The sequence below is a fragment of the Eretmochelys imbricata genome, chromosome 3 (assembly GCF_965152235.1).
Source record: "Eretmochelys imbricata isolate rEreImb1 chromosome 3, rEreImb1.hap1, whole genome shotgun sequence".
Lineage (NCBI taxonomy): Eukaryota > Metazoa > Chordata > Testudines > Cheloniidae > Eretmochelys > Eretmochelys imbricata.
Window position 1 is genome coordinate 55,799,315 of NC_135574.1, and position 26,733 is coordinate 55,826,047.

Below are 26,733 nucleotides of genomic sequence, written 5' to 3' on the forward strand. Positions count from 1 at the left end.
CTTCCTCTCTGTGAAATGTCAGCTGGTCCCTCTCTACTTCACCTACCCAAAAACTCAGCTCTTAAGGGTGGGGAGAGAGCTCTGCCCGGTTTCTGCAGAAGCACTGATTGGCTTCTCTCGAGGAGGCAGGGAAGTGGGGAATACAACCTGTCAGAGGATTTTCCCATCCAGTAGGGCTGAAATTCTCATATCATCTTAAGACCTGTTCAAGCAGGGGCCAAAATTGTGTGACTTGCGATGAAATTATGACAGTTTGTACTGTTGTAATGCTCTTTTAGAACTCTGAAAATATTATGTCTTCTTTTGTTCATTTCCTCCATTTTTTAGGTCTGAATTGGGCAGGGGGAACAGTGAAAAATATTTTTTCTGTGTTTTTAGGAGAGCAAAAGGAAATGTGCATAGTGTTTGGAATATGTGCATACATAATATTGTCTATTGAACCAGAAAGAGGAGCTCAAAAATATATTTGGTAGCACTAGCAAATAGTGGGTATTTTAAAAAATTCTCTTTAATAAAGTGACAGGGATGGTTAACCAAAAGTATTTAAAAGATGCAGGTCATTCCCAAGCAGTTTATAGCAAATTAAGTGGTCAAATGTTGGGTTTAAACATTTTGACAGGAAGCATCTGTGTATTTTAAATAATGGAATATATATTTGCCAATTTGCTGTACTGTTGGTCTACGGAGAAAAGAGAGAAGACACACTAGATATATCATAGTGTTGCCAAGTGTTTGATTTTGAGTAGCTCTCCAGCAGAAGACAATAATTTAAATTCAGTTGGAGCTGGTTAAATCACACATTTCAGTTATGATGATTAACAAGATTTCATGCTACATTCAGTGCAAGGAGCAGCTGGAAGGGGAAGATTCTTTCCGTTTGTCAGAATAAAAAAGGACAAAGATTGTCAATAGTTTTTTATTTTTTTAAAAGGGTCATCAAGGAGAAATGGGCTTGACCGGTGCAAAAGGTGAAATAATAATAATAATAAATAATTATTATAAATAATAATAATAAATAATAATTCCTAACTCATATTCTTAGATGTGATGGCCAAGTGTGGTTTATTTTTTGGGCCAAATCCTTGAAAACAGAGTAAAGGGCAAGTAGAAGAATGATGGGAACAGAAAAATATGCTCCAATGGTAGACTTTGGGCCCAGCATCCTCACAACCTACATTTTGTTTTCTGGCCTGGATGTCTCTGCAGGGTGGTCATGGCTGTTGGGCATGAGAGTGACTAATGGACAGGGCCACCTGCAGTGCAGCAAAGCTGGGTTTAACCCTGGTGTGTTGAAGCTGTGTCCCAACTGCATACTTAAATCCCATCCAACTTAAAGTTAAGTATGTGCTTAAGTAAATTGCTGAATAGGGATGAGCTGCTGAATGAGTTCTCCAGTCACTGCTGAGTTTTTCATATACTCGTTGTATGTAGCCCTGGATACCGCTGATCTGTGTTGTGCGGAGTCCTCTGAATGCTTTCTCTGCTGCATTGCTTACCATAATAGTGACATTGCAACATTTATGGTCTTTTGGGGCTTGCCTTTGTGATGGTGATGGGTGAAGATAGAGTCTATAATTTAGAGATGGTCAGACCTGCTAGCATAAAATAAGACAAAAGCTGCGGCCAAAAAAGCCCCATATGAAATTAATCTTCTTTACACTTTGAAAAAGGTTAGTCCATTTTTTGCTTTGCCTCTTTATTTTTTGTGTGCTTCTCTGCTTCCTGATTTCAAGATGCATGGATTTCCAAAACACCACAGACTTAGGCACAACCAGGAGGTACCTAAAACCTCAAAAGAAAGCAAGTATCTCAAACAATGAAATATTGATTGCTGATTAAAATAACAATATTTTTTTACTTTCTCTTAAATTAGGAACATAAGAATGGCCATAGTTGGTCAGATCAGTGGTCTATCTAACTCAATATCCAGTCTTCTGACAGTGGCCAATGCCAGATGCTTCAAACAAAACAGGGAAATTATTGAGTGATCCATCCCCTGTCATCCAGTCCCAGCTTCTGGCAGTTAGTGGTTAGGGACACCCAGAACATGGGGTGCATCCTTGACTATTTTGACTAATAGCCATTGATGGACCTATCCTCCTGGAACTTACCTAATTCTTTTTTTAACCCAGTTACACTTTTGACCTTCATAACATCCCCTAGCAACAAGTTCCACAAGTTGATGGTGTGTTGTGTGAAGAAGTACCATCTTCAATACCTAGATGAAAAAAAATAGCATTCTTAGCATGATCAAAGTTTAGAAAAAGACTTTGCTAGTTAATCATCTTTTAGTTTTAGTTGAAGCTTTCCAACAGCAGATTCAGCTGAACAATTTTTCATGACTGGTGAAAAGATGTAAACTGCATTTTTCTAGAAATAGCAAAAAAGTTCAGTCATGCTTCCATTGAATCAATAGGAGTTTTGCTAGTGATTTAAATTGAAGTAATGTCAGGCCACAGAATGTTAGAGGATCAACTAGTTCTTGTTAAAACCTTGTACTGTAAATTATCTTCATACAAATCTAGTTTAGGCTGTTAATTTGAAAGAATCATGGTTCTGTGTATTAAAAGTCATTTGCTTTTGAGAATTTAACTCTAATTTTACACTAATTCAGTCATCACTTTGTGTTATCTGTTTCTGATCCTGTGTCAGACCCAGGACATAGGCAGACAGGCCTGCTGGTTAGTACAAGGCAAGTAGCCAGGTCCCCATGCCACCCAGGGTTCAGAACCAGGAGGTTAGGAACAGAGAGACTGATACCAGGAATCAGCCTGAGTCAGGAAACCAGGGCAGGGTCAGGAGAAGAGATGGAGATCCAGAACCAGGAATCAGGCCAAGTCAGGAAATCAGAAAGTCAAGAGCAGGTTGTACAGGGTAAGCAGTCCAAAGCAGAATAAAGCCCAGTTGAACTGACAACTTTCTGCTCCTCCTCCTGCCTTCAGCAGGGGGAGCAGGCGAACCAGGAGCTCTGTTGTCCCAGGAGTTGGGGCCCAGGAGTGGAGCTGTCTATCTGAGTTGGGCTTCAAGGAGTCCCAGTTCTAGCTGATGCTAGTAAGTCAGCAGGTGGAAAGTTGGAGCATGATGATGTGTGGACCCAGGTTTGAAAGCTTTATGGTCATGATTACATGTATTATATAATATGTGACCCAGACATAAACGAAACAAACTTGGGTAGAATCCCATTTTATTATCTGTCCACATTTTTTATCATTAATGTAATCTTTAAATGGGCTTTCATAGTTTATATATTTTATAAAGTTGTTTGTATGTATTGAATACATATAACTGTTAGTTTGTTTTCTATATGTTTTGAAGAGTTGTTTTCCAAAAACAGACATACAAACTGTTTATCATTTAAAATTACCAAGTAAGTATTAACATTTACTATATACTATCACAGGGAGAGTCTTCTGAAAAAGGAGAAAAGGGGGATCCAGTAAGTACAGCTAAAGCTTTGAGTTAATGTTTATGCTTAGATCTGATTGTCTCACCATATTTGCTGTGACACTCTATAGCTCTGGCAGCGCCCTGTAACCCCCATATTCCTCATCTATAAATAATTGTGATATTGCATATAAAGCATCCCATGTGAGGTATTAGGTGAAAGGTGATGATCTACTAAAACCCATTGTTCCATCTAAACATGTGTATCATTAATGCATATAAAATTATAAGAACTGTGTTGTATAGTTTTCACTAAAATATGCTGTGGGTTTGGGAAACACCCAGAAACTAGCTCTCCAGAGACAATGAGAAAAGAGGTAACCAATGCCCAGGTGGGTGCTTTACGGACATCACCAACCATTGTCCAGCAGAGGAGTTACAGTTCAATGACTCACTCACAGGAGGCACACCGGGGTATTGCTTCACCTTGTGACTCAGCAGTGCCCACCAGACATGCTTGGACTTGTGTTCTCCAAGCACATGGACTGAGGGTATAAAACGAAACACAGTGGCCCCACTGCTTTGCCTTTCCCCTGCCCCCACCTATGCAGCAAGCAACAAGGACACTCAGAAGACTGAAGACTCCAACACAGGGGAGTGGCATAGGTTTGAAGGGTGAATCCTGTGTACTATGAACTGCAATATCCAGTGGGTTGAGAGAAACTGCTTAATCTAGATGTTGCCCAGTCTAATAGGATTGAGAGTTTAGAGTGAGTGCTTATATTTTCTTTTCTTTTGGTAACTACTATGACTCTTTGCCTATCACTTATAATCACTTTAAATCTATCTTTTGTAGTCAATAAGTTTAACTGTTTATCTTTATCAGTGAATTCGCCCAAAGTGTTTCGTGAATCTGCTCAGGTTTACAAAGGCTGGTATATATCCCTTTCCATTGACGAAGTAGTGAACCAATTAATAAATTTGCACTGCTCATTGTTAGCAGTGCAAAACGGTATATTCCTGAGGTACAGTGCTGGGAGCTGGGGGGATTTGGCTGGTGCCTTTCTCTCTCTGATTCATGAGTGGCTCTGGGAGCATTCATGCAATCTAGCTGGGTGTGGGGCTCCATGTGTAGTTGTGTTGAGTGATAACAGCACCTGCAAGGGTTTGCTGCTTGTCACTAGCAAGTGTGACAGGATCAGGCCAGATGGCTACAGGAGAGTAATAGAAGGCAGATATATTAGCCCCAGGTGAAGTAGGTCCCTTTTCCCTGGGTAAGGTAACAGGGAAGTTTCCAGAACAATCAGGAACCTTCTGGAAACAATTAAGACAGACAGGCTGATTAGAACACCTGCAGCCAATCAAGAAGCTGCTAGAATCAATTAAGGCAGGCTAATCAGGGCACCTTGGTTTAAAAAGGAGCTCACTTCAGTTTGTGGTGCGTGTGTAAGGAGCTGGGATCAAGAGGCGCTAGGAGCAGAGAGTGAGAACGTGTACTGTTGGAGGACTGAGGAGTACAAACATTATCAGACACCAGGAGGAAGGTCCTATGGTAAGGATAAAGAAAGTGTTGGAAGTAGCCCAGGGAGTTGTAGCTGTCGCACAGCTGTTCTAGGAGGCACTCTAGACAGCTGCATTGCACAGGGCCCTGGGCTGGAACCCGGAGTAGACGGTGGTCCCGGGTTCCCCCCAAACCTCCCAACTCCTGGTCAGACACAGGAGGAGTTGACCTGGACTGTGAGTTCACGAAAACGGCCAAACTGAGGGCTGCTGTGAAGCTCCAAGGTGAGCAAATCTGCCAATAAGCGCAAGACCCACCAAGGTAAAGGAGGAACTTTGTCACACAAGGCATTGTGAGAGACAGCCCAGGCTGGAGAGTTAGGGGGGCGTTGCAGTCCCACAGTTCCAGGCTCCACCTTGGGAATCCTGTCACATTTGCATTCTGTGATTTTTTGTGTGCATTTTAATAGGTTTCATGCCAAATATTCTGAAACTTGACTATAAAAATAGCATCATGGGGTTCCATGTTTATTGCTTCTCGACTATTGGCATACCAAATTCACTCAGTTTACAAGTAAAAAGTCAACGTTTCCATCTGCCAGCTCTTCAAACTCAGAGAGAGCCTTGGGCACAAAGGAACCTTTCCCTTTGTTGTACATCTGCATGGGGGCAGCTAGAATCTCAGTGCTTGCAGTCCTTGGGCTAAATTTGTCCTTGGCCTCTCTCTGATTTCTGTGAAGCTATTCTGGGATGAATTTTTGGCACTTTAAATACAAAGTGCAGAGTCACCACAGAGTAGGCCTTGGCACTGTAAATCCCAAGAAAGGTCTGGCTGAGCTGAGATGGAAGTAGCTGAGCCTAAGCATCTCAACAGCGGCCTTAATCTGCTCGTATTGAAGTCAATAAGATATTGGCTGTAGAGATTAAAGGTAGCAAGATCAAGCATACTATCCCTCAGAGTTCTAACTATTACACTAGCAAATGCACTAGTCATCTTAGTGAGAAACTGCAGCCATTTCATTAACTCTGCAATTAACACTGAACATCAAGCATAGTACATAAAATATGTAACCTCCTTTATTAAAAACCCATTAATCTTTTTGGGAATCTCTAAAAATCTTTATTTGCCAGCAATTTTTCTTATAGCCGTATTTTTATACATCACTTTTTTATTACGAAAGAAGTTTTCAAGAAATCAGAATCCTTATTCTTTAAGATTTCATCTACTGCTGCTTTGTATGTCTTACAGTAAGTCATAATCCTCTCTTTGTGGTATGACAGATATTCGTCACATTGCTTCATGCACTGCAGGAAGGGGGTTCACATACTATGGTGATGAATGCTGTATAAGAACCTATGTAGAATGGGATATACTGTAAAAATGTGTAGCTTTGGAAAGGCATATGATATTACAAACAGGGTAATGACTTTAAGTGAGGAATAAGCCCCAGGAACAGAGTTCTTAAGCAAATATTTTGTTTTCATGCAAATATCCTTAGGAATAAAACAGAAGAATAGAAATCACCATACCCGAAACAGCAAATAGAATTTTTCAAAAGGCAATCCTTTTCAAAGTTTTCCATCTACAACTCTTTAAAGAATAACCAGATTTTCATTGTTTGATAAATTGTGTTAACTAACTTAATAAGACAACGTTTCTGTGTGTAGTAACTTCAACACAGTCAATCTTACTCTAAATTTCAACTTATTGTGATCATATCTGTTATTTTCAGGGGGAAATTGGAATGAAAGGATCACAAGGAATTAAGGTATTTTTCTTATTGGTATACACAATATCTGTTTTGTACACAGCTGTCTCTTGTGGATATAACTTTAAATTATTTGAGAAAAATTATGCATTTTAGGGTGAAATAGGAGATTGTGGTCCTCCTGGACTCACTGGAAATCCAGGATCAGAGGTATTTTAAAGTATTTATTATAAAATTGAAAGTAGCATGTAATGGCTTCTTATTATGACATTGTGTAAAAGGACTTTGGGTGCTATTTCATTCATTTTATATAGTACGGCCCAATTTTTTTAGTGTGTGTACTTGAGTTGCATGCCCAAAGTTCTTGTGTACATACAAACTGGGGTTATATACACACACATCCCTGAATTTTGTGGCCAGCATGGGGAATTTGTGTTCAAAGAACATGTATATGCAAAAGTCTGAATGCACTTTTTGGGAATTACATTTTTTGAAATATGGCCTCCATAACCAAAAAGAGGCTATTCTGATGCTAGTATTTATGCAGCTGTGTCAATTTTATTCTGTGGAGGGAGCTAAATTACAAATTAATTATAGTTAGGTGCAGATGGTACAATATATGCTACCCACAATATATAGCAGGGTTGATGTCAGTCGGAGACTTACACAAGATTGAAGGCAGAATGTAGCTATTTTGCTTTTAGTTAGTAATGTTTAGTTAGTAATGTTTAGTTAGTAGATGATTTCAGCATCACTCACTGGGGAAGAATGATGCAAGGAACCTTTAGGGCCACTGCTATTTCTATCCCTTGTCTGGCTATTTATGTGTGCAATTACACATTTTGTTTTGTGGATATCACCAGTACAGACTAATGAGTGAATCCTCCTCATCTGTCAGCCAGCCAGATGGTAGCCAGAGTGGATGCAACACTATCAGTCTCAATTCCTCTTCCTCACAGAGTGCAGGCAGACTTCTCTCGTTGTTCTCTTTCCTTGCTAGAAATAGCTTTTGCCTCTTAGCTGAGGAACCATCTCTCCTCCAGGCCTCAGCTGAGCTCTGTAATCACGTAGAATAGGAGGTACAATGGAGTCTTCCTCTCAAAGCCAAAAATACCTCTCCCGTGCCTTTCCTCTGCAGCCTTTGGCAATGGGCCCATTCTGTCCATCCTTCCCACCTCACTTAAGAACCATGCGGACTGCTCATGCAGAGGCACCACACTCCAGCCCGATCAGGTACAGAAGTGGTTCTGAATCTGGTGCCATCCTCAGCTTCAGACACTCATAGCCTGAATGACTTGGGTCTTTTCTGTTTCCTGCCTCTTCTGATTCTACGCCCATCCTTCCCCAAAAGGTCTTTTCAGACTCTATTATGTGAACTCTGATTTCCACAGCCTCTGGTTGCTCCACTCAAACATGAATTTAGTCATAATTTCCCACTCTAAGACGTTAGACCTCAGGAGGCCAGTGTGTTCCTTCATGAATCCCTGGAAAGAAGCTATGAAAATAATCTTTTAAACTGGGAACATCCAAATCACTACCACTTTCTATGCCTCTTGCACTCCCTGTGGCTCTTGGAGACCCAGGGGATCAATACTGGTGATTCTAAGCTGCCATTCCTGGTAAACAGGAACCTCTCACATTGCCCTATCAAATATTCTCAATGTGGCTCAAGATTCTGTCCACTTGCAGGCCAATCTTTTTGGCACTTCTGAATCTGGTCATGGGGTGATGATATCTTCAAGTTTTGTCTCCTTGCCCTTAATCTTTAAGGGTCCCCATCTGATTGAGAATTTAGTGGACTCTGCATTGAAGGAGGTTTTGGAGAAAACAACCTCCTTCTCCACTCCTGCTTCTCAGCTAGGGAAACACAAACCCCCATCTTCCTCCTTTTCCTCAGGGAAAGGCCCAGTTAGGCCCAGCTTCTTGTGGGGAAATCTTCAGTGAAATAGAAACCTAAGAACAAACCTCAGCATTCCTTTCACAAGCAGGAATCTAGATCCAAAGCTTTGTCCAGAGAAAAACCACTGGAGCCATTTCTGACTATTCCTATCCCTCAAATCAGACAGAAGAATATGTGTTCCTTCACTACTGAAACAGGATTGCCTCAGACTCTTGGGTAATAAGTCCTTAAATCCCCTCCTCCCCCCGATCTTCAATCACATTTCTCCTTCTCTCTTTTGCCCCACAATCCTCAGAAAAGGGAAATGTTCTGTAAACTGTTGGTTAACTCCACTTGGTAGAGGCCATATACCTGGCTTCCTTTGGTCTGGGATCAGCCCCCAGGACCTTACCAAAACAATGGTCACCATCTCAGCTGCCTTTAGAAAGATCTGCATGATTCATCACCTGGCTGGCTGATTTGGATTTCACTGATGTAGGAAACCCCTGCAGCAACCCAAGGACACTGTTCGGTCTATTTTCAGAATAGCAGCTTTGTTAGTCTGTATCCACAAAAAGAACAGGAGTACTTGTGACACCTTAGAGACTAACAAATTTATTTGAGCATAAGCTTTCATGGGCTAAAACCCACCACATCGGATGCATGCAGTGGAAAATACAGTAGGAAAATTTTATGTACACAGAGAACATGAATGAATCAATGAGTGTTACCATATGGCTCTTATTATCGTGGTATAGGAGTGCCCCAAATTTTTAATGTATTTATCCACACAACTTCTATGAGATAGGGAAATACTATTAACTCCATTTTACAGATGGGAAACTGAAGCACAGAGAGACAAGCTGATTTACCCAAGATCACACAGGAAGTCTATTGCAGAACAGGGACTTGAACCTGGGTCTCCTGAGTAGTAGCTACTGCTGTAATAGCTAGGGCCCCCTTCCTCTCACCCTTCTTCAGTGACCTTGGACAGGTGATATAATTAAAAAAGAAACTCTCCAGTTCCTTCCCAGATGCATATACATCTTGTAGAAATTATAACCATGACAAACAAACAGTGCATTACTTCCTTCAACAGAATCCTCAAGCAAGAAGCCTTGATTCATTGTTTTCCAGTTCAATGCCTTAGAGTCCATCCAGTCACATGTGGCCTTTTTGGAGTCCTATAGTCCCATGGGCAGGATTCTTTTTTCAACTTTTTCAGCAGCAGCTGTTATCCTCTTCCTATGGACACGCTGGGCCAGATCCTTAGCTGGTGTAAAATGTCATAGCTCCATTGACTTCAACAGTGCTACAATGATTTACACAATTGATGGTCTGGCCCATAAAGCAGACCCCCTATGTGGGCATATTTTGAGAAATTAGCTCATTAATATGGAAACTTCTAATATATTTCATTGGGTAGCATAACAATGCAAATCCTATTGGGGCATTGGAGAATGAACTACAGTAACTGTTGTGTAACACCGACAGATCCTGTTTGTCAACGGGCAGGATCAAACCTGGGATCTTTGTGCATGAGCCTCTACTGCATGAGCTAAAAGCCATATTGCTATTAGCTAAAACTGGAGCAGACTCATTAATCTCTAAGTGGTCTTGGTGCCACTAGAGGGGACAGAGCACCACACCAGAAGGTGTGTGGGTTACAGTTGCTCCCTAATCCAGGTAGAAAATAATTCTTAGCAGCTCTTTTGTTAATGTCCCTATGGAGGATAGAGTGCTTTATTCTCTAGTATAATATAACTGAAAATATATTGATTTTTAACTCAAATTAATACATATATATATATATATATATATACACACACTGTAGGGACTGCAAGGTCCCCCAGGACCCATTGGACCCAGAGGACATCCAGGAGAAGTCGTAAGTATTGTGTAATTTTTTGCAGTCAGTAAAATGTGTTGAGGTGAAATATTAGACAATGAAACAGTGCCATAGGAACTATCATTCTGTGGTCTTTTTATGGGGGATCATAGAATCATAGAATAACAGAGTTGGAAGGGACCTCTGGAGGCCATCTAGTCCAACCCCCTGCCCAGAGCAGGACCAATCCCAACTAAATCATCCCAGCCAGGGCTTTGTCAAGCCTGACCTTAAAAAATTCTAAGGAAGAGGATTCCTCCACCTCCCTAGGTAACGCATTCCAGTGTTTCACCACCCTCCTAGTGAAAAAGTTTTTCCTAATATCCAACCTAAACCTCCCCCCCTGCAACTTGAGACCATTACTCCTTGTCCTGTCATCTGCTATCACTGAGAATAATCTAGATCCATCCTCTTTGGATCCACCTTTCAGGTAGTTAAAAGCAGCTATCAAATCCCCCCTCATTCTTCTCTTCCATAGACTAAACAATCCCAGTTCCCTCAGCCTCTCCTCATAAGTCATGTGTTCCAGACCCCTAATCATTTTTGTTGCCCTTCGCTGGACTCTCCAATTTCTCCACATCCTTCTTGTAGTGTGGGGCCTGTAGTGTACGGTAACTACTCCAAATAAGTATCTTTTTCACCTTTAATCTCAGATAGCATACTGACCTGAAAGATGCTGTAATCGATGTAAAATGTTGTTTTTTTTAATTAACTAGGGTTTACTGGGAGAGCCTGGGATACCAGGAAAACCAGGAATTAAAGGAGAAAAGGTATGCACTAAAATTTGATCAATTTAATTTATGATTTAGAAAATATTAGTAAAATATTATAACCTTAAAGGAGTCTTCCATCTTTCCACATTCATCTATCTAGTACTTTAAGAATAAATAAAAAAACATGCCTCTTGCCTGAAGAGTTTACCTTCTAATGTGTCAATCTAATTTCAATTTAATAATTGAAAGAATCCCATTGATTTAAAGGGGGTTGGATTAGGCCTGTAGTTGGACATACCAGTACTACAGAACAGCAAGAGTTAACTGTGTGCATGTGTGTGGACCTGCATGTACGGGAAGAGGGGGAGAATTATATGGGGAGGATGTGAATTCTGAGATAAGTTATTGCATTTATACATCTTGGGGTTTGTGTTTTAAAGAAAGCCAATGAAGTACATTAATATTTTGAGGGTGCAAGCTGTTGAGTAGGCAGGAATAGAGGTCAACACTGTGGCACAGACCTAAAGAAGCTAGTCTTATGGAACAGGAAGAAACATAAGGTTGCACAACTAACATGATCTGGGAGGATATTCAAGGGGAAGAGAGCAGCATGAGAAAAGGCACAAAGTCACTTGTGGAAGAAGGAGTTGGGCTAGCCAGAGATGTGCTGAGTTCATAGAGTGTTAAAGTGAGAAAGATAAGGGAGATGTAGGTAGGAGTACAGCTGAGCAGAGCCTTTAAGGTGAGCAGAGGAAATTTCAGTAATTGAGATGAGGGATGACTAAGGCACGGAACCAGATTTTTGCAATAGGGATAGAGAGGAGGGGATGGATTGTGGAGATGTTGCAGAGGAATAACTGGCAGGATTTAGAGGCAGTCTGGGTATCAGAGGATGAAGGAGAAAGAAGTGTAGATACGATACCAGCATTGCAAGCCTGAGTAACTGGGAAAATAGCAGGATTATTAACTAGATTAGATGGACTCTTGGTCTTTTCTGGTATAGCAAATCCCGTGTTCCTATGTTTTGTTTTGTTTTTTTACCTTGCATACTTACCTATATAACATTTTTTTAGGGAAAATATATATTTTGTTAAGAAATTAAAAGCTATTGATGTGTTATCTAAACATACGTAACAGATTTCAAGACATGTTACTACTTCCAAACACCCTGTCATAAGACTCACTACCCTGTAGAATAGGTGTTGGCCTATCTGATTTACAGTGGAAAATCTCTGCTATCAGTATAGCAAACACCTGCTTTAGTGTGTAGAGCCTAGCTGGCATTACAAATAATGTTCAAAAAGTTGGTTTTGTTTTATAAAACTGGAGTCATGTGTTTGATTCCCAAATAAGATGATGTAAGTACAGTAGTACATTCTGAAATAGGGCTGTTTAAAATATTTACCAATACCTAGAGATAACAGGTAACAGAGATCTACCATGTAAAATAGTCCTGATAATCAAGACCTACTTTAATGTTAATTTTCCTGAAAGAAAACACTAACATTTCAAATAGTGGTTTATATCTATTCCACAGGGTGATTCTGGTGGCCTTATAGGGCCTCCTGGACATCCAGGTCCAAAAGGTGAGACAGGACCCCCTGGACCAAGTCTGCCTGGGAAACCAGTAAGTACTTGCTATAAGGGCTTTCGTGGCTTGTTTCTGTGTAGTACTTGTAGCACTATTGAAAATGATTCGTATAGCAATATGAGTATAATTTTGAAAAAAACGTGTATGTTATACCTGTAAAGCAAGTACATCGAAAATACAGTCTAAAAACTCTTGTTGTTAATGCAAGTGTCTTTTCAATGATCCTACAGACTGTGGCACTAATAATCAAGGTGTAGACAGATCATTTTTATTTACAAATGCTGACTACCTCTGACATAACATTTAATCAGACTCGGTAATTTTAAGGTAGAATTATTGTTTTTTAGGGTCTGGCTGGCACTCCTGGAAGCCCAGGTCCACGAGGGCCTAAGGTATACAAAAATTCTCACCGTTCCTATTTCTAAGAGATACACTAATTTCTGCTTTTAAAGATGAAACGGAAAGTTTTGTAACTTTATTAGGGTGAAAGAGGACTGCCTGGCGTACAAGGGTCTCCTGGAGAGATGGGGCCACTCGGAACAGGAATTCAAGGACCCCCTGTAAGTATAGCATATAGTATGTGAGAGTTTCATTGTAGTTATTACTGAGAAATCTATGTAATGATCAGGTTCATATAACATGTTTCAGATTAGATCTTCCTGATATGAGTTCCCCCTGCTGCTCTGTGATTCCTGACCCAACACCTCTTCCCCTTTCACAGAGCAGAAAACAATATTCCTGTCTATGTCTTGCTGTTACTCCCCCTAGAACTTCACTTATAAGTAGGGGATGGGAGAGTTGCCAGAGCCTGTGTTCCATGCCCTTCCACATTAATTTTACATTGTTCTGGGACATCTTAAAGCTGATAGCTCTTTTTCTGGCTGACAGCTGTTTTGAATTTGTCTGCCCCTTCTGGTTCCACCACGGGCACATGAGACGAGGCACTACGCCCTGTAAAGCATCCCTGGCTGTCACTCAGTCAATAATCACAGTTCCCTTCTCTGTGTCATTCCCCATGCCCTGGACACTGGGAGAGGCAGAGGCAGGTACTCTGCCTCAGGAAGGAAAAGGTGAGGCTGGGCAGCAGCTCCAGGGTTTCAGTGTTGGGATGCCTGAACTACTAGAATTGGAGTACTGCTTGTGGGTGCAGAGTCTCCAGCCAGAGCTGCACAACTCGGCACAAGCTTCACACCTATGAAGCAACAAAGTCCAGATGTGGCCAATTTCCACCGGTATATTTTAAACATGAAATGAGCAAAGGACACTTTAGCTGGGGTAAACAGAATAAATAGCTGCAGTAGTATGGTCTTTTATATCATTCTTGCCATCAGCAGCACACTGTTCAAAATGCTATTTCATTCTTGCTTCCTAACGCTGCATCTTTGTTGCACTTATTACTTCAGCATCCAGTCCATTTCTGGAAGTATCAATGGCTACAGGAACTTCTTCAGATTTTCCCCCAAATTAAGTAGAACATATTTTTGAAAAGTAAGACATTGAAAAATATCAGTGCTTTTTCTTTAGAATGTAGCTAGCTCCACAAATTATAAACTTAATTACAGCAACCTATACTATTCTCTCCCAGCGTTCACTGCTAACTTAAAACGTTAACAGCCCTAGAGTTTTCCAAGGTTGCAATACCAAGTAGCAGATCCTTTGCCACACCTGTGTAAAGAGGTGTTGTACAGAGGCAATCAATAATAGTGTGGACTGGAAGATAGATTTCTCCCTCAAGGGAAACTCAGGGCTGCAGTGGATTCCGTGGGGTTGCTGCCCATATTCACTGGGTGAAGGATTTCTCCTTGTGCATTTACATAGTCACATGTCCACCATTCTTGACTTACTCAAACATCAACAGCTCCATGGTGATCAGGACCCCAGTGTGCTCCCCCAGAATACTGCCCCTCCATAAGCCATGGAACCCTCTGCAACCGGGGAAGTTGGGAAAAGATTTGGCCTTAAAAGGACTGAGTTTTAGAGAATGCCAGTAGTTGTTCCATAATCCAAGTAATAATCTTTCTTCGTCTAGTTGTCTTGATAGTGTTCAGTAATAAAGGTGGTAGATGACACAGGTCATGCTCATGAATTCTACTGATGAAAATGACAATATCCTGTCAGTCCAAGTCAACATATTAAACTAAACTTTTCACTTTTTTTATTGAAATGAGTAAATTATAGAAATCATAATGCTTGAGACAGATGGCTGTGGTTTCAAATATAAGTTTTAAGCAAGTCTAATAATTTAAAATACAAATTAGTGTTTAAATTTTAAAATGTTTAAATTGATTCTTAGGCATCCTACAATTTGTGACGATTTTTCCTATTGCATTGCATAAATTTCAGTTTTCCCTGTAAATCTCAAGCTAACTGAACAGTCCATTTCATAATAACATAACTGTGTACTTAGTACGTGACCTTACTTTCTATTTGAAATGGTTCTTAACCAAAATACTGGATCTGATCACCCTTGAACTTTAGCAAAATTGGGTCCAGATTTGTAACCTGACATTTCAGCAGGTTCCATTCTCTAAGATGTGCTGAACCAAAAGCCTACATTCAGTATTTTTGGTTCAAGCTCATCCCTGTTTTAAAAGCATTGCTGCTGTTATCTGAGTATACATTTGGCTATTTTTACAGGGTCCTAAAGGTCCATTTGGGAAACCAGGTGCCCAGGTAAAATTATTGTATAATTTGGAAAAATAAATTTAACTTTACATGTTTTCCAGTTTCTTGAATCATATCTTAAGTAACTGTTCTGTATATTAGGGCCCTAGAGGACCCCCTGGATTACCTGGAACTCCAGGTACCCCAGGTGTTGATGTAAGTAACAATTCTATATATAACACTATATTGATGTATGTGCCCCTTATCAATGACTGAAATTTGAAATGCAATGGCCTTGTTTCTGTTTCTAGGGTGCTCCTGGGCCAGATGGGAAGCCAGGACTTCCAGGTCCTCCAGGTGACCCAGTATGTATACAAACTATGCTTGACTTACATTGTGTGGATACTAGTATTTTAAAACAGAAAGACACCAGATGCCTAGTAGGCCTAGCAAATTTTATTCAGTTGATTACCTAGTGATTTTTTTTTTATTTAGCTCATTACAATATCATTAAAGTTATGGTTATGTCAGCACTTTCATGATAAATGTCTGTTCACAGGAGGTTATGATTTAGCTTTAATAGTTTGTTCCAGGCTGCAACTTTGCTTACCATGTCTCAGTCCCAGGAGCAGTTCTGTGTAAATTTTCAAAGACTATAGTTTGGTTCTTCTTTTATTAGAAGACTGTGGGAAAAATTGTATTGCTCTGATGCATTTAAAAAGCTATTATATTATAAATGAAATTTTTAAAATAACTAGTCCATAATGTGAACTAATTTTCTTGAGTACTAACAAAAGAATTAAATGGCTAAGATGAACAGACACCTGAAATGAGTTTAGATCCTTTAACATGTTCCCCAAAGCTGAAACTTTACAAGCTTAATTTTGATTTTAAAACGAATGCTGACAGAGGCATTAAAAAAGGTAAATAAAACACTCAGAATTCCTAGAGCAGTTCTTGGGACCTGTTCCTCAGCAAAGTGAAACCCTTTAGTCACTTGTTAACCTCACTTGTGGTCCTAGAATTATAATGTGATTTGGCTTTCCTAAATGGTTTGGGCAAAAGCCTGCTATCATATAACCAGATTTTTAAAAAGGCTTAGTTTCAGATAGTAGGTGAGATGTAGTGGTGATTCCCTAAGTGCAGGAAACTGTTTAAATCCTAAATACCTTCTTAGTTTTTATTTGAGACATGACATATATAAAAAGAAAATTAAAAAGACATATCCCAAACACCAAGCACCAGTGCTGGGAAACCTTATGGTGTCTTTCAGCAAATCAGTGCTGCTTACAAAAGTGTGAATTCAGCCTCTTCTCTAATGAACATCCCTCTCAATGAGTGTTCAAACCCTGCCATGTAGACTAGTCCTTCTCTAAGAACTTTCCTGGCAGATTTTTCAAAGTTTGTGAAACCATGCTGAATGTGGTATGTCCTTTTATACATTAGCTGTTAAATCGTGTTCAGCAGTGGTTCCACTGCACAGGTTGGTGACATCCGTTGTCAGCAAAGAACGGTTTTCCTAATGTACTGAAGGCTAAGGTTTGACACTTCTGTTTTCCTGGTGTAGACAGGACCCTTAAAGCTTTAAAAATGTGAACATTTGAAACTGGTTAAATTGAAGACAAGTACACACCAGATTTGTCAGTGTATCTAACTATATATCATGACCAAGGCTGGGTTTTTTCCCAATAATCACAGGAGTAATTTAGCTTGTGATTTTCATGATTTACAAAAAAAAATCCCTACATTTTGACATTGTGAGGATTCATTTTTTGGAGGTGGGTGGGTGGAGGTGACAGCAACAGCTCAATCAGTTTCACGGACAACCTTGAGAGGTACAAAATTAAACCTTGCACTTGGAAAACTAAGGGAAGACAGAGGGAAAAGAGTACAGCTACACACCAGACCAGATCAAAGAACTATCTGCCAGAGCTTTAATTTCCAGGGGTGATGAGATTTCTGTCTCTTCCTGCAGAAATAAAAAAAAGACTTAAATATTTTGGAGGGCTAAGCTGGGTTTCAGAAAAGTGCACTCTGATAGGGGAGCAACTGTGTTTCAGTGTGTTGACTGTTTTCGTAGCACAAACACCGTTCTAGCTAGTTCACTATAATATGGAACAAAGAAATACCTTGGGTAGAAAGCACTGACAACATTTAAAAATATATTTGAATATTTGACTCTTGCACTTTTCGTCATGAATATGCTTTATTTTTCCTTAAAAATATCATGATAAAACAGCCTTAATCATGACTAATTTGCATAGTTATGTAAACATTTTGATACCATTAAGACGTATGGAAACCATGAACCAAATATTTAAAGATGTTTGATATTTACAGTATATTAAATATTTCTTAAGTGTATGCATGTGTTGTATTTCAGATTGCACTGCCACTTTTGGGAGATGTGGGTGCTTCATTGAAGGTAGTATATCAGTTCAGGAGGAAGTCTTTCCACTAATATGAATGGGTTGTTCAAAGCAAAATAGACATTGGCATGTTTCATATGTCTGCTTTTCCTAAAACCAAGGTTATGTTTTACTATATACTGTAAATCACCAAAGTTAAGGGTGTAAGACATTTCAGAGACCTTAAAAGACCTGTCATGTCTGCCATGGAAAAACTGAATCCTGATCCAGATCCTTTCTTTGAGACCTGGGTCCACCTCTTGCTTTTCATTAAACTGCTCAGTCCTCTCTTTTGTCTAAAAACAAATCTAGTTGTTGTTCTTCGAGTAAGGTCCCTGTGGATACTCTAGTTCCTTCACTCTAGGTGTTCTTGCATCCCCTGTGCCTTTGATTGGAGATTTCTCGTAGAAGTGTCTGTTCAGCCCGCACATGCATGTTACTCAATCACGTGCTGGTGTTATATAGCAGTGTATGGGCTAACTGCTCTCTGTTCCTTCTCGACCGCCTCGGGCTGAAGGGGCCTTAACAGTTGTCCACGTCGTTTTACCTCAACTGTGTCCCCTTAGCTCTTTTAGTAATTAGTTTATTATAATTGTTCTTAGTAGTAGTTAGTAGTTTTGGTAGTTTAGGTGTTGTAGTTTAAAAAAAAAAAAGTTTCCCCAAAAAAAGTGTGTCTATGTGTACACTGCCTGTTGTGCCAGGAGGCAATCCTGGTGAGTGACAGACACTCCCATTGCATTGCTTCGCGGAATCCCATATTTTCCAAAAGGGCAACTTCTGTCTGGCCTCAAAATCTAGAGCCAAGAAATCAGGGAGATCCTGCATCATTTTCTGTTTCAGTCACATTTAATATATTATCACTAAAATTACCCCACAGGAAGATTTAAAATAATAAAACCCCCAGCATCTTGTGTGTTCTTGATTTACTTAATGCCTCTGTAGAAAGGTTAATCATCACAATTTTATATATTTCCAGTAAAATGTTTGTAGCCACTTCCAGGCTGGAGTTCCTGGATTAACAGTCATAAAGGAGAAAAGGGAGTAGCAGGCTTTCCTAACAGGGATGGTCACAATGGCAGGAAGGCAAGGTTATGGGTGTGACTATTGTCAAGGTTCCTCCCCCACTCTGAACTCTAGGGTACAGATGTGGGGACCTGCATGAAAAACCTCCTAAGCTTATCTTTACCAGCTTAGGTCAAAACTTCCCCAAGGTACAAAGTATTCCACCCGTGGTCCTTGGAATGGCCGCTACCACCACCAAACTAATACTGGTTACTGGGGAAGAGCTGTTTGGACGCGTCTTTCCCCCCAAAATACTTCCCAAAACCCTGCACCCCACTTCCTGGACAAGGTTTGGTAAAAAGCCTCACCAATTTGCCTAGGTGACTACAGACCCAGACCCTTGGATCTTAAGAACAATGAACAATCCTCCCAACACTTGCACCCCCCCCTTTCCTGGGAAATGTTGGATAAAAAGCCTCACCAATTTGCATAGGTGACCACAGACCCAAACCCTTGGATCTGAGAACAATGAAAAAGCATTCAGTCTTTTACAAGAAGACTTTTAATAGAAAATAGAAGTAAATAGAAATGAAGAAATCCCCCCTGTAAAATCAGGATGGTAGATATCTTACAGGGTAATTAGATTAGAAAACATAGAGAACCCCTCTAGGCAAAACCTTAAGTTACAAAAAAGATACACAGACAGAAATAGTTATTCTATTCAGCACAATTCTTTTCTCAGCCATTTAAAGAAATCATAATCTAACACATACCTAGCTAGATTACTTACTAAAAGTTCTAAGACTCCATTCCTGTTCTGTCCCTGGCAAAAGCAGCATACAGACAGACACAGACCCTTTGTTTCTCTCCCTCCTCCCAGCTTTTGAAAGTATCTTGTCTCCTCATTGGTCATTTTGGTCAGGTGCCAGCGAGGTTACCTTTAGCTTCTTAACCCTTTACAGGTGAGAGGAGCTTTCCCCTGGCCAGGAGGAATTTCAAAGGGGTTTACCCTTCCCCTTATATTTATGACACGCCCCCCAAATCTCAGCTAGGGTGAAACACTGGCTGGGATTTCTTCCTGGAGCTCTAGGAAAAACAGAGTTAATAAGACACATGCATCTCTAAATATACTACCAAGTACATAAAGACTAACAATATTTTCCACATCTTAAGGACGATTTTAACCAGTTGATTCTGGGAAACTTTCACGGGAGAGTGCATCAGCCACTTTGTTAGAAGCTCCTGAGATGTGTTGGATGTCGAAATCAAAATCTTGGAGAGCTAAACTCCACCGAAGAAGTTTTTTGTTAGTTTCTTTGACGGTGTGAAGCCACTTCAGTGCAGCATGGTCGGTTTGCAGGTGGAAACGCCGTCCCCAAACATATGGGCGTAGCTTTTCCAGAGCGTAGACAATGGCATAACATTCTTTTTCAGTGACTGACCAGTTGCTTTCCCTCTCAGACAGTTTTTTGCTGAGAAACACTACAGGGTGGAATTCTTGATCAGGTCCTTTCTGCATTAAAACTGCTCCCACACCACGCTCGGATGCATCTGTGGTTACTAGGAACGGTTTGTCAAAGTCTGGGGCCCTTAGTACAGGGTCAGACATGAGTGTCGCTTTAAGCTTGTTAAAGGCCTTCTGACACTTTCCGGTCCACTGAACAGCATTTGGCTGTTTCTTTTTGGTTAGGTCTGTCAGTGGGGCAGCGATTTGGCTGTAGTGCGGTACAAATCGTCTGTAATAACCAGCCAAGCCTAAGAAGGATTGAACCTGTTTCTTTGACTTTGGGACAGGCCACTTTTGGATAGCATCCACTTTGGCCTGTAGGGGGCTGATAGTTCCTTGACCCACCTGGTGTCCAAGGTAAGTCACTCTGTTTAGGCCTATTTGACACTTCTTAGCCTTAACAGTTAGTCCTGCCTCCCTTATGCGCTCAAGGACTTTTTGTAGATGTTCCAGGTGGTCTGCCCAGGAATCCGAAAATATGGCCACATCATCAAGGTAGGCGACTGCATATTCTCCTAATCCCGCTAGGAGACCATCTACAAGTCTTTGGAAAGTGGCGGGTGCATTTCGCAGCCCGAAAGGGAGTACATTAAATTCATACAGCCCGAGATGTGTGATGAAGGCTGACCTTTCCTTGGCAGATTCATCTAGCGGTACCTGCCAGTACCCCTTTGTTAAGTCCAAGGTAGAGATGAACTGGGCCCGTCCCAGTTTCTCTAACAGTTCATCTGTGCGTGGCATTGGATAGTTGTCTGGGCGAGTTACAGCATTTAGCTTACGGTAGTCCACGCAAAAACGTATTTCCCCATCTGGTTTGGGAACTAGAACCACTGGAGATGCCCATGCACTTTCAGAGGGGCGGATTACACCCATCTGTAACATATCCTGGATCTCCCGTTCTATAGCAGTTTTAGCTTGAGGAGACACCCGGTAAGGTTGGACCCTAATTGGGTGAGCATTACCTGTGTCAATGGAGTGGTATGCCCGTTCAGTCAGTCCTGGGGTGGCTGAGAACGTTGGCGCGTAGCTAGTGCACAGCTCCTGGATCTGCTGTCGCTGCATACGCCCAAGGGTCATGGAGAGGTTCACCTCTTCCACACCACCAGCACATTTCCCTTCGTAGTAGACACCTTCAGGCCACTCAGCATCATCTTCTCCCTGGGCTGTAAACTGACAAACCTTTAATTCTCTGGAATAAAAGGGCTTTAGAGAATTAATATGGTACACCTTAGGCTTTCGGTTGGAGGTGGGGAATGCTATGAGATAATTAACAGCTCCCAGGCGCTCCTGGACCGTGAATGGCCCTTCCCACGATGCTTCCATTTTATGGGCCTGGAGCGCCCTTAAGACCATGACCTGGTCTCCTACTTTGAAGGAACGCTCTCTGGCATGTTTATCATACCAGGCTTTTTGCTCTTTTTGAGCATCCTGTAAGTTTTCTTTAGCAAGGGCTAAAGAGGTTCGGAGGGTGTTTTGTAGGTTGGTTACAAAGTCCAGAATGTTAGTTCCTGGAGAAGGTGTAAATCCCTCCCATTGCTGCTTCACCAACTGCAATGGCCCCTTAACCTCACGGCCATATACAAGTTCAAATGGGGAAAACCCTAAACTGGGATGTGGTACAGCTCTGTAGGCAAAGAGCAACTGCTGCAACACTAGGTCCCAATCATTGGAGTGCTCATTTACGAATTTACGTATCATGGCCCCCAAAGTTCCATTAAACTTCTCCACCATGCCATTTGTTTGATGGTGGTAAGGAGTGGCAACCAAGTGATTTACCCCATGAGCTTCCCAAAGGTTTTTCATAGTTCCTGCCAGGAAATTAGTCCCTGCATCTGTGAGGATGTCGGAGGGCCAACCTACCCGGGCAAAAATGTCTGCTAGTGCCTGGCACACACTTTTAGCCCTGGTGTTGCTTAGAGCTACTGCTTCCGGCCATCGGGTGGCAAAATCCATGAAAGTCAGTATGTACTGCTTTCCTCTGGGTGTCTTTTTCGGAAAAGGACCCAGAATATCCACAGCTACTCGCTGAAATGGAACTTCAATGATGGGGAGTGGTTGTAGAGGGGCTTTGACCTGGTCTTGGGATTTTCCCACTCTCTGGCACACCTCACAAGACTGGACATAGGTAGAAACATCCTTGCCCATTCCCTCCCAGTGGAATGACCCCCCCAAACGGTCTTTGGTCCTGTTCACCCCAGCATGGCCACTAGGGTGATCGTGGGCTAAGCTCAAGAGCTTGGCCCGGTATTTAGTTGGAACTACCAACTGTCTCTGAGGATGCCAGTCTTCCTGGTGTCCACCAGAAAGAGTTTCCTTGTATAAAAGTCCTCTTTCTACAACAAACCTGGATCGATTAGAAGAGCTGAGAGGCGGTGGGTTGCTCCGTGCCGCCGTCCAAGCTCTCTGGAGGCTTTCATCTGCTTCCTGTTCGGTCTGGAACTGTTCCCTTGATGCTGGAGATATCAGTCCCTCATTGGATTGTGGACCTAGGCTTGGTCCCTCTGGAAGCGATATAGGGGATGGAGCTGTTTCTGTTGACTGTGAACCGCTCTCCGCTGGTGCACTAGGTTGGGATTCAGGCTCCGGCTGAGCCTCTTGTGTAGGGTTATCGGCTGCTGCCAGTTCAGGTTCGGTGGGGCCCTCTGGTGTTGAGGTTGCAAGTAATGGATTCAGTGCTGGCACGGGGTCTGGTGTTGGTTGTTCGGCTGGTTCCGGTTCTGGGACTGGTTCCGTCTGGGTCTCTGGGACTGGATCCACTACTGCTGTTGCAGACATTGGCCTGGGGTCCGGCTCCATCACCTCTGACTGGGTCCTGATAGAAGTTTCCGGAACAGAGCTAGGCCTCACGGCTTGTTTAGCCTGGCTGCGGGTGACCATTCCCACCCTCTTGGCCTGCTTCACATGATTGGCCAAGTCTTCCCCCAACAGCATGGGGATGGGATAATCATCATAGACTGCAAAAGTCCACATTCCTGACCAGCCCTTGTACTGGACAGGCAACTTGGCTGTAGGCAAATTGAAAGAGTTGGACTTGAAGGGTTGAATCGTCACTTGGATCTCTGGGTTGATTAAATTGGGGTCCACTAAGGAAGCATGGATAGCTGACACTTGTGCTCCGGTGTCCCTCCACGCGGTGACCTTCTTCCCGCCCACACTCACAGTTTCCCTCCGCTCTAAGGGTATCTGGGAAGTATCTGGGCCTGTGGACCTCTGGTGTGATTCCGGTGCAATGAACTGTAATCTGTTGGGGTTCTTGGGGCAGTTGGCCTTTACATGCCCCAGCTCGTTACATTTAAAACATCGTCCAGCTGACGGGTCACTGGGGCGAGGAGGGTTGCTGGAGAACGGGGTGGCAGGACGATAAGGGGTCTGGAGGGTTCTTTGGGAGGTAGGTGGGGCTTTGGGCGGCCCCCGGTAATAGGGTGTGGTCTGGGGTGGTCCCTTCTGGTCTCCGCTCCAACTGCGACCAGTTTTCTTCTTCTCTGCCACCTCCACCCATCTGGCTCCAATCTCTCCTGCCTCGATTACAGTTTTGGGTTTCCCATCTAGGATGTATCTTTCTATTTCCTCAGGAACACCCTCTAAGAATTGTTCCATTTGCATTAGGAAGGGCAAATTTACTGGAGATTCAACACTTGCTCCTGATATCCAGGCATCCCAATGTTTCACAATGTGGTAGGCATGTCGGGTAAATGACATGTCTGGTTTCCACCTTAGGGCTCTGAACCTCCGACGAGACTGCTCGGGTGTTATCCCCATTCTGACTCTCGCCTTGGATTTAAACAGTTCATACTTGTTCATGTGTTCTTTAGGCATTTCAGCTGCCACCTCAGCTAAGGGTCCACTGAGCTGCGGCCTCAGCTCTACCATGTACTGGTCAGTAGAGAGGTTGTATCCAAGGCAGGCCCTTTCGAAGTTTTCTAGGAAGGCCTCAGTATCATCGCCTGCCTTGTAGGTGGGGAACTTTCTGGGATGGGAAGTGGTACTTGGAGAAGGATTACTAGGGTTTGTTGGGATATTCTGCTGAGCCTTTATCTTTTCCATCTCCTCCACATACTTCCTCTCTTTTTCCTTCTCCTCCAGTTCTTTGTCCCTCGCTTCCATAGCTCTCCTGTGAGCAGCCGCTTGGTGTTGTTCTGCCTCCCTTTCTTGTTCCTTCTTCAGCCACATGAGTTCTATCTGTCTTTCATGTTCCCTTTGTCTTTCCTCAGCCTGAAATTTGGCTAATTCCAGCTGTAGTCGAGCTGAGGATTTGGTCATTCTAACCTCTCTGTTTTTAACTAACTTTACACCCGAGGTTTAGAAATAAACAAACAAAACTTGGCTGTAAAATTTTGCTGTGCTGGAATAGAATACCTATTCTCTGATAGTGATTGTCAGCCTACAGAAAAAGACAATTCCCTTGTCTCTGTTCTGGGCCCAACTTAAAGCAAAAAACCTCCAAACTACTTGGAAACCTGCTTACCCAGCCCAAAGAAAAAGCAAATGGGTAGAACACACACCCCCTATTTACTTTTAGGAAGAAAAGAAAAAAAAAACCTCTGGGTTGGAAGACTGTGAATTTCCCTGCAGGAGTTAAGTACCCTGCCTCCAGGCAAAGAAAACCTGCAATTCACAAGATAATCCCCTTTTGTCTCTGCTTGGCCACAAAGCAGGGAAAACCCAAGATGCTTTCAGTTTCAAAGCTGCTTCAAAGCCACAGGAAAAAAAAATTCCTTTTTAAAATCTGTATTTCTAGTTCAAAAAATCTCAACTGGATCTCAAAATGATTTCAGGTTAATCCCACCACTATGCCACCATGTCAAGGTTCCTCCCCCACTCTGAACTCTAGGGTACAGATGTGGGGACCTGCATGAAAAACCTCCTAAGCTTATCTTTACCAGCTTAGGTCAAAACTTCCCCAAGGTACAAAGTATTCCACCCGTGGTCCTTGGAATGGCCGCTACCACCACCAAACTAATACTGGTTACTGGGGAAGAGCTGTTTGGACGCGTCTTTCCCCCCAAAATACTTCCCAAAACCCTGCACCCCACTTCCTGGACAAGGTTTGGTAAAAAGCCTCACCAATTTTCCTAGGTGACTACAGACCCAGACCCTTGGATCTTAAGAACAATGAACAATCCTCCCAACACTTGCACCCCCCCCTTTCCTGGGAAATGTTGGATAAAAAGCCTCACCAATTTGCATAGGTGACCACAGACCCAAACCCTTGGATCTGAGAACAATGAAAAAGCATTCAGTCTTTTACAAGAAGACTTTTAATAGAAAATAGAAGTAAATAGAAATGAAGAAATCCCCCCTGTAAAATCAGGATGGTAGATATCTTACAGGGTAATTAGATTAGAAAACATAGAGAACCCCTCTAGGCAAAACCTTAAGTTACAAAAAAGATACACAGACAGAAATAGTTATTCTATTCAGCACAATTCTTTTCTCAGCCATTTAAAGAAATCATAATCTAACACATACCTAGCTAGATTACTTACTAAAAGTTCTAAGACTCCATTCCTGTTCTGTCCCTGGCAAAAGCAGCATACAGACAGACACAGACCCTTTGTTTCTCTCCCTCCTCCCAGCTTTTGAAAGTATCTTGTCTCCTCATTGGTCATTTTGGTCAGGTGCCAGCGAGGTTACCTTTAGCTTCTTAACCCTTTACAGGTGAGAGGAGCTTTCCCCTGGCCAGGAGGAATTTCAAAGGGGTTTACCCTTCCCCTTATATTTATGACAACTATATATTCATATGATCCACTGTTTCTTTTGCTAAAGTACTTCCCATCAATTTATTTTCCTCTGTTCTCCAGGGTGATACTGGGCCAAGAGGTCCTTCAGGAATCCCTGGTAGAGAGGGGCCAAAGGTAAGTTTATTAAGTGAGTACTTTAGATAACTTTTTTTTATCCATTAAAAATGCAGGGCTAAATCCTATTTGTCTATCTTGTATACTTATAACAGGTTTCAGAGTAACAGCCGTGTTAGTCTGTATTCGCAAAAAGAAAAGGAGTACTTGTGGCACCTTAGAGACTAACCAATTTATTTGAGCATGAAAGCTCATGCTCAAATAAATTGGTTAGTCTCTAAGGTGCCACAAGTACTCCTTTTCTTCTTGTATACTTATAAGGCCCCCACTACTGTAGTATCTCAGAACCTCGTAATCTTTAGTGTATTTATTCTTAGAACACCCCTGTGCTATAAAGTGCTGTGATTCATTCCCATTTTACAGATGGGGAACTGAGGCACAGAGGACTGAGTGAGTTACCCAAGGTTGTGCAGGAAGTCTGTGGTGAAGCAGGGAATCTCCCAATTCCCAGGATAGCACCATAATTACTGGACCAACCTGAGTACTTACATATTTTGTTACTCATGTGAATAGTCTCATTGATTTCAGAGGGACATATTCTAAACTTGTATTGAAGTCATTAGGAATTGTGCCTTACTGAAGAATTACTAAAGATCGCAGGTTTTGACATCTAAATCCCTTAAAGCAAAATCCAATAATAATCATAAAGTATAAATTCTCCTTTGAAAAGAGTTCTAACCTAGCCTTCTGCTT

At 41.9% G+C, this 26,733-nt stretch overlaps 1 protein-coding gene across 1 annotated transcript in view; it reads left to right on the top strand.

The window, feature by feature from the left end:
- The window catches only part of COL19A1 (collagen type XIX alpha 1 chain), a 315,760-nt gene that overhangs the window by 214,054 nt on the left and 74,973 nt on the right, over positions 1–26,733 (top strand). Inside the window, exons 18-30 of the mRNA XM_077812674.1 lie at positions 3,401–3,436; positions 6,618–6,653; positions 6,750–6,803; positions 10,307–10,360; positions 11,077–11,130; positions 12,611–12,700; positions 13,012–13,056; positions 13,147–13,224; positions 15,302–15,337; positions 15,431–15,484; positions 15,580–15,633; positions 17,652–17,693; positions 25,987–26,040. Coding sequence (XP_077668800.1) covers positions 3,401–3,436; positions 6,618–6,653; positions 6,750–6,803; positions 10,307–10,360; positions 11,077–11,130; positions 12,611–12,700; positions 13,012–13,056; positions 13,147–13,224; positions 15,302–15,337; positions 15,431–15,484; positions 15,580–15,633; positions 17,652–17,693; positions 25,987–26,040 — 687 coding nt within the window. The remainder of the gene's footprint in view (positions 1–3,400; positions 3,437–6,617; positions 6,654–6,749; positions 6,804–10,306; positions 10,361–11,076; positions 11,131–12,610; positions 12,701–13,011; positions 13,057–13,146; positions 13,225–15,301; positions 15,338–15,430; positions 15,485–15,579; positions 15,634–17,651; positions 17,694–25,986; positions 26,041–26,733) is intronic.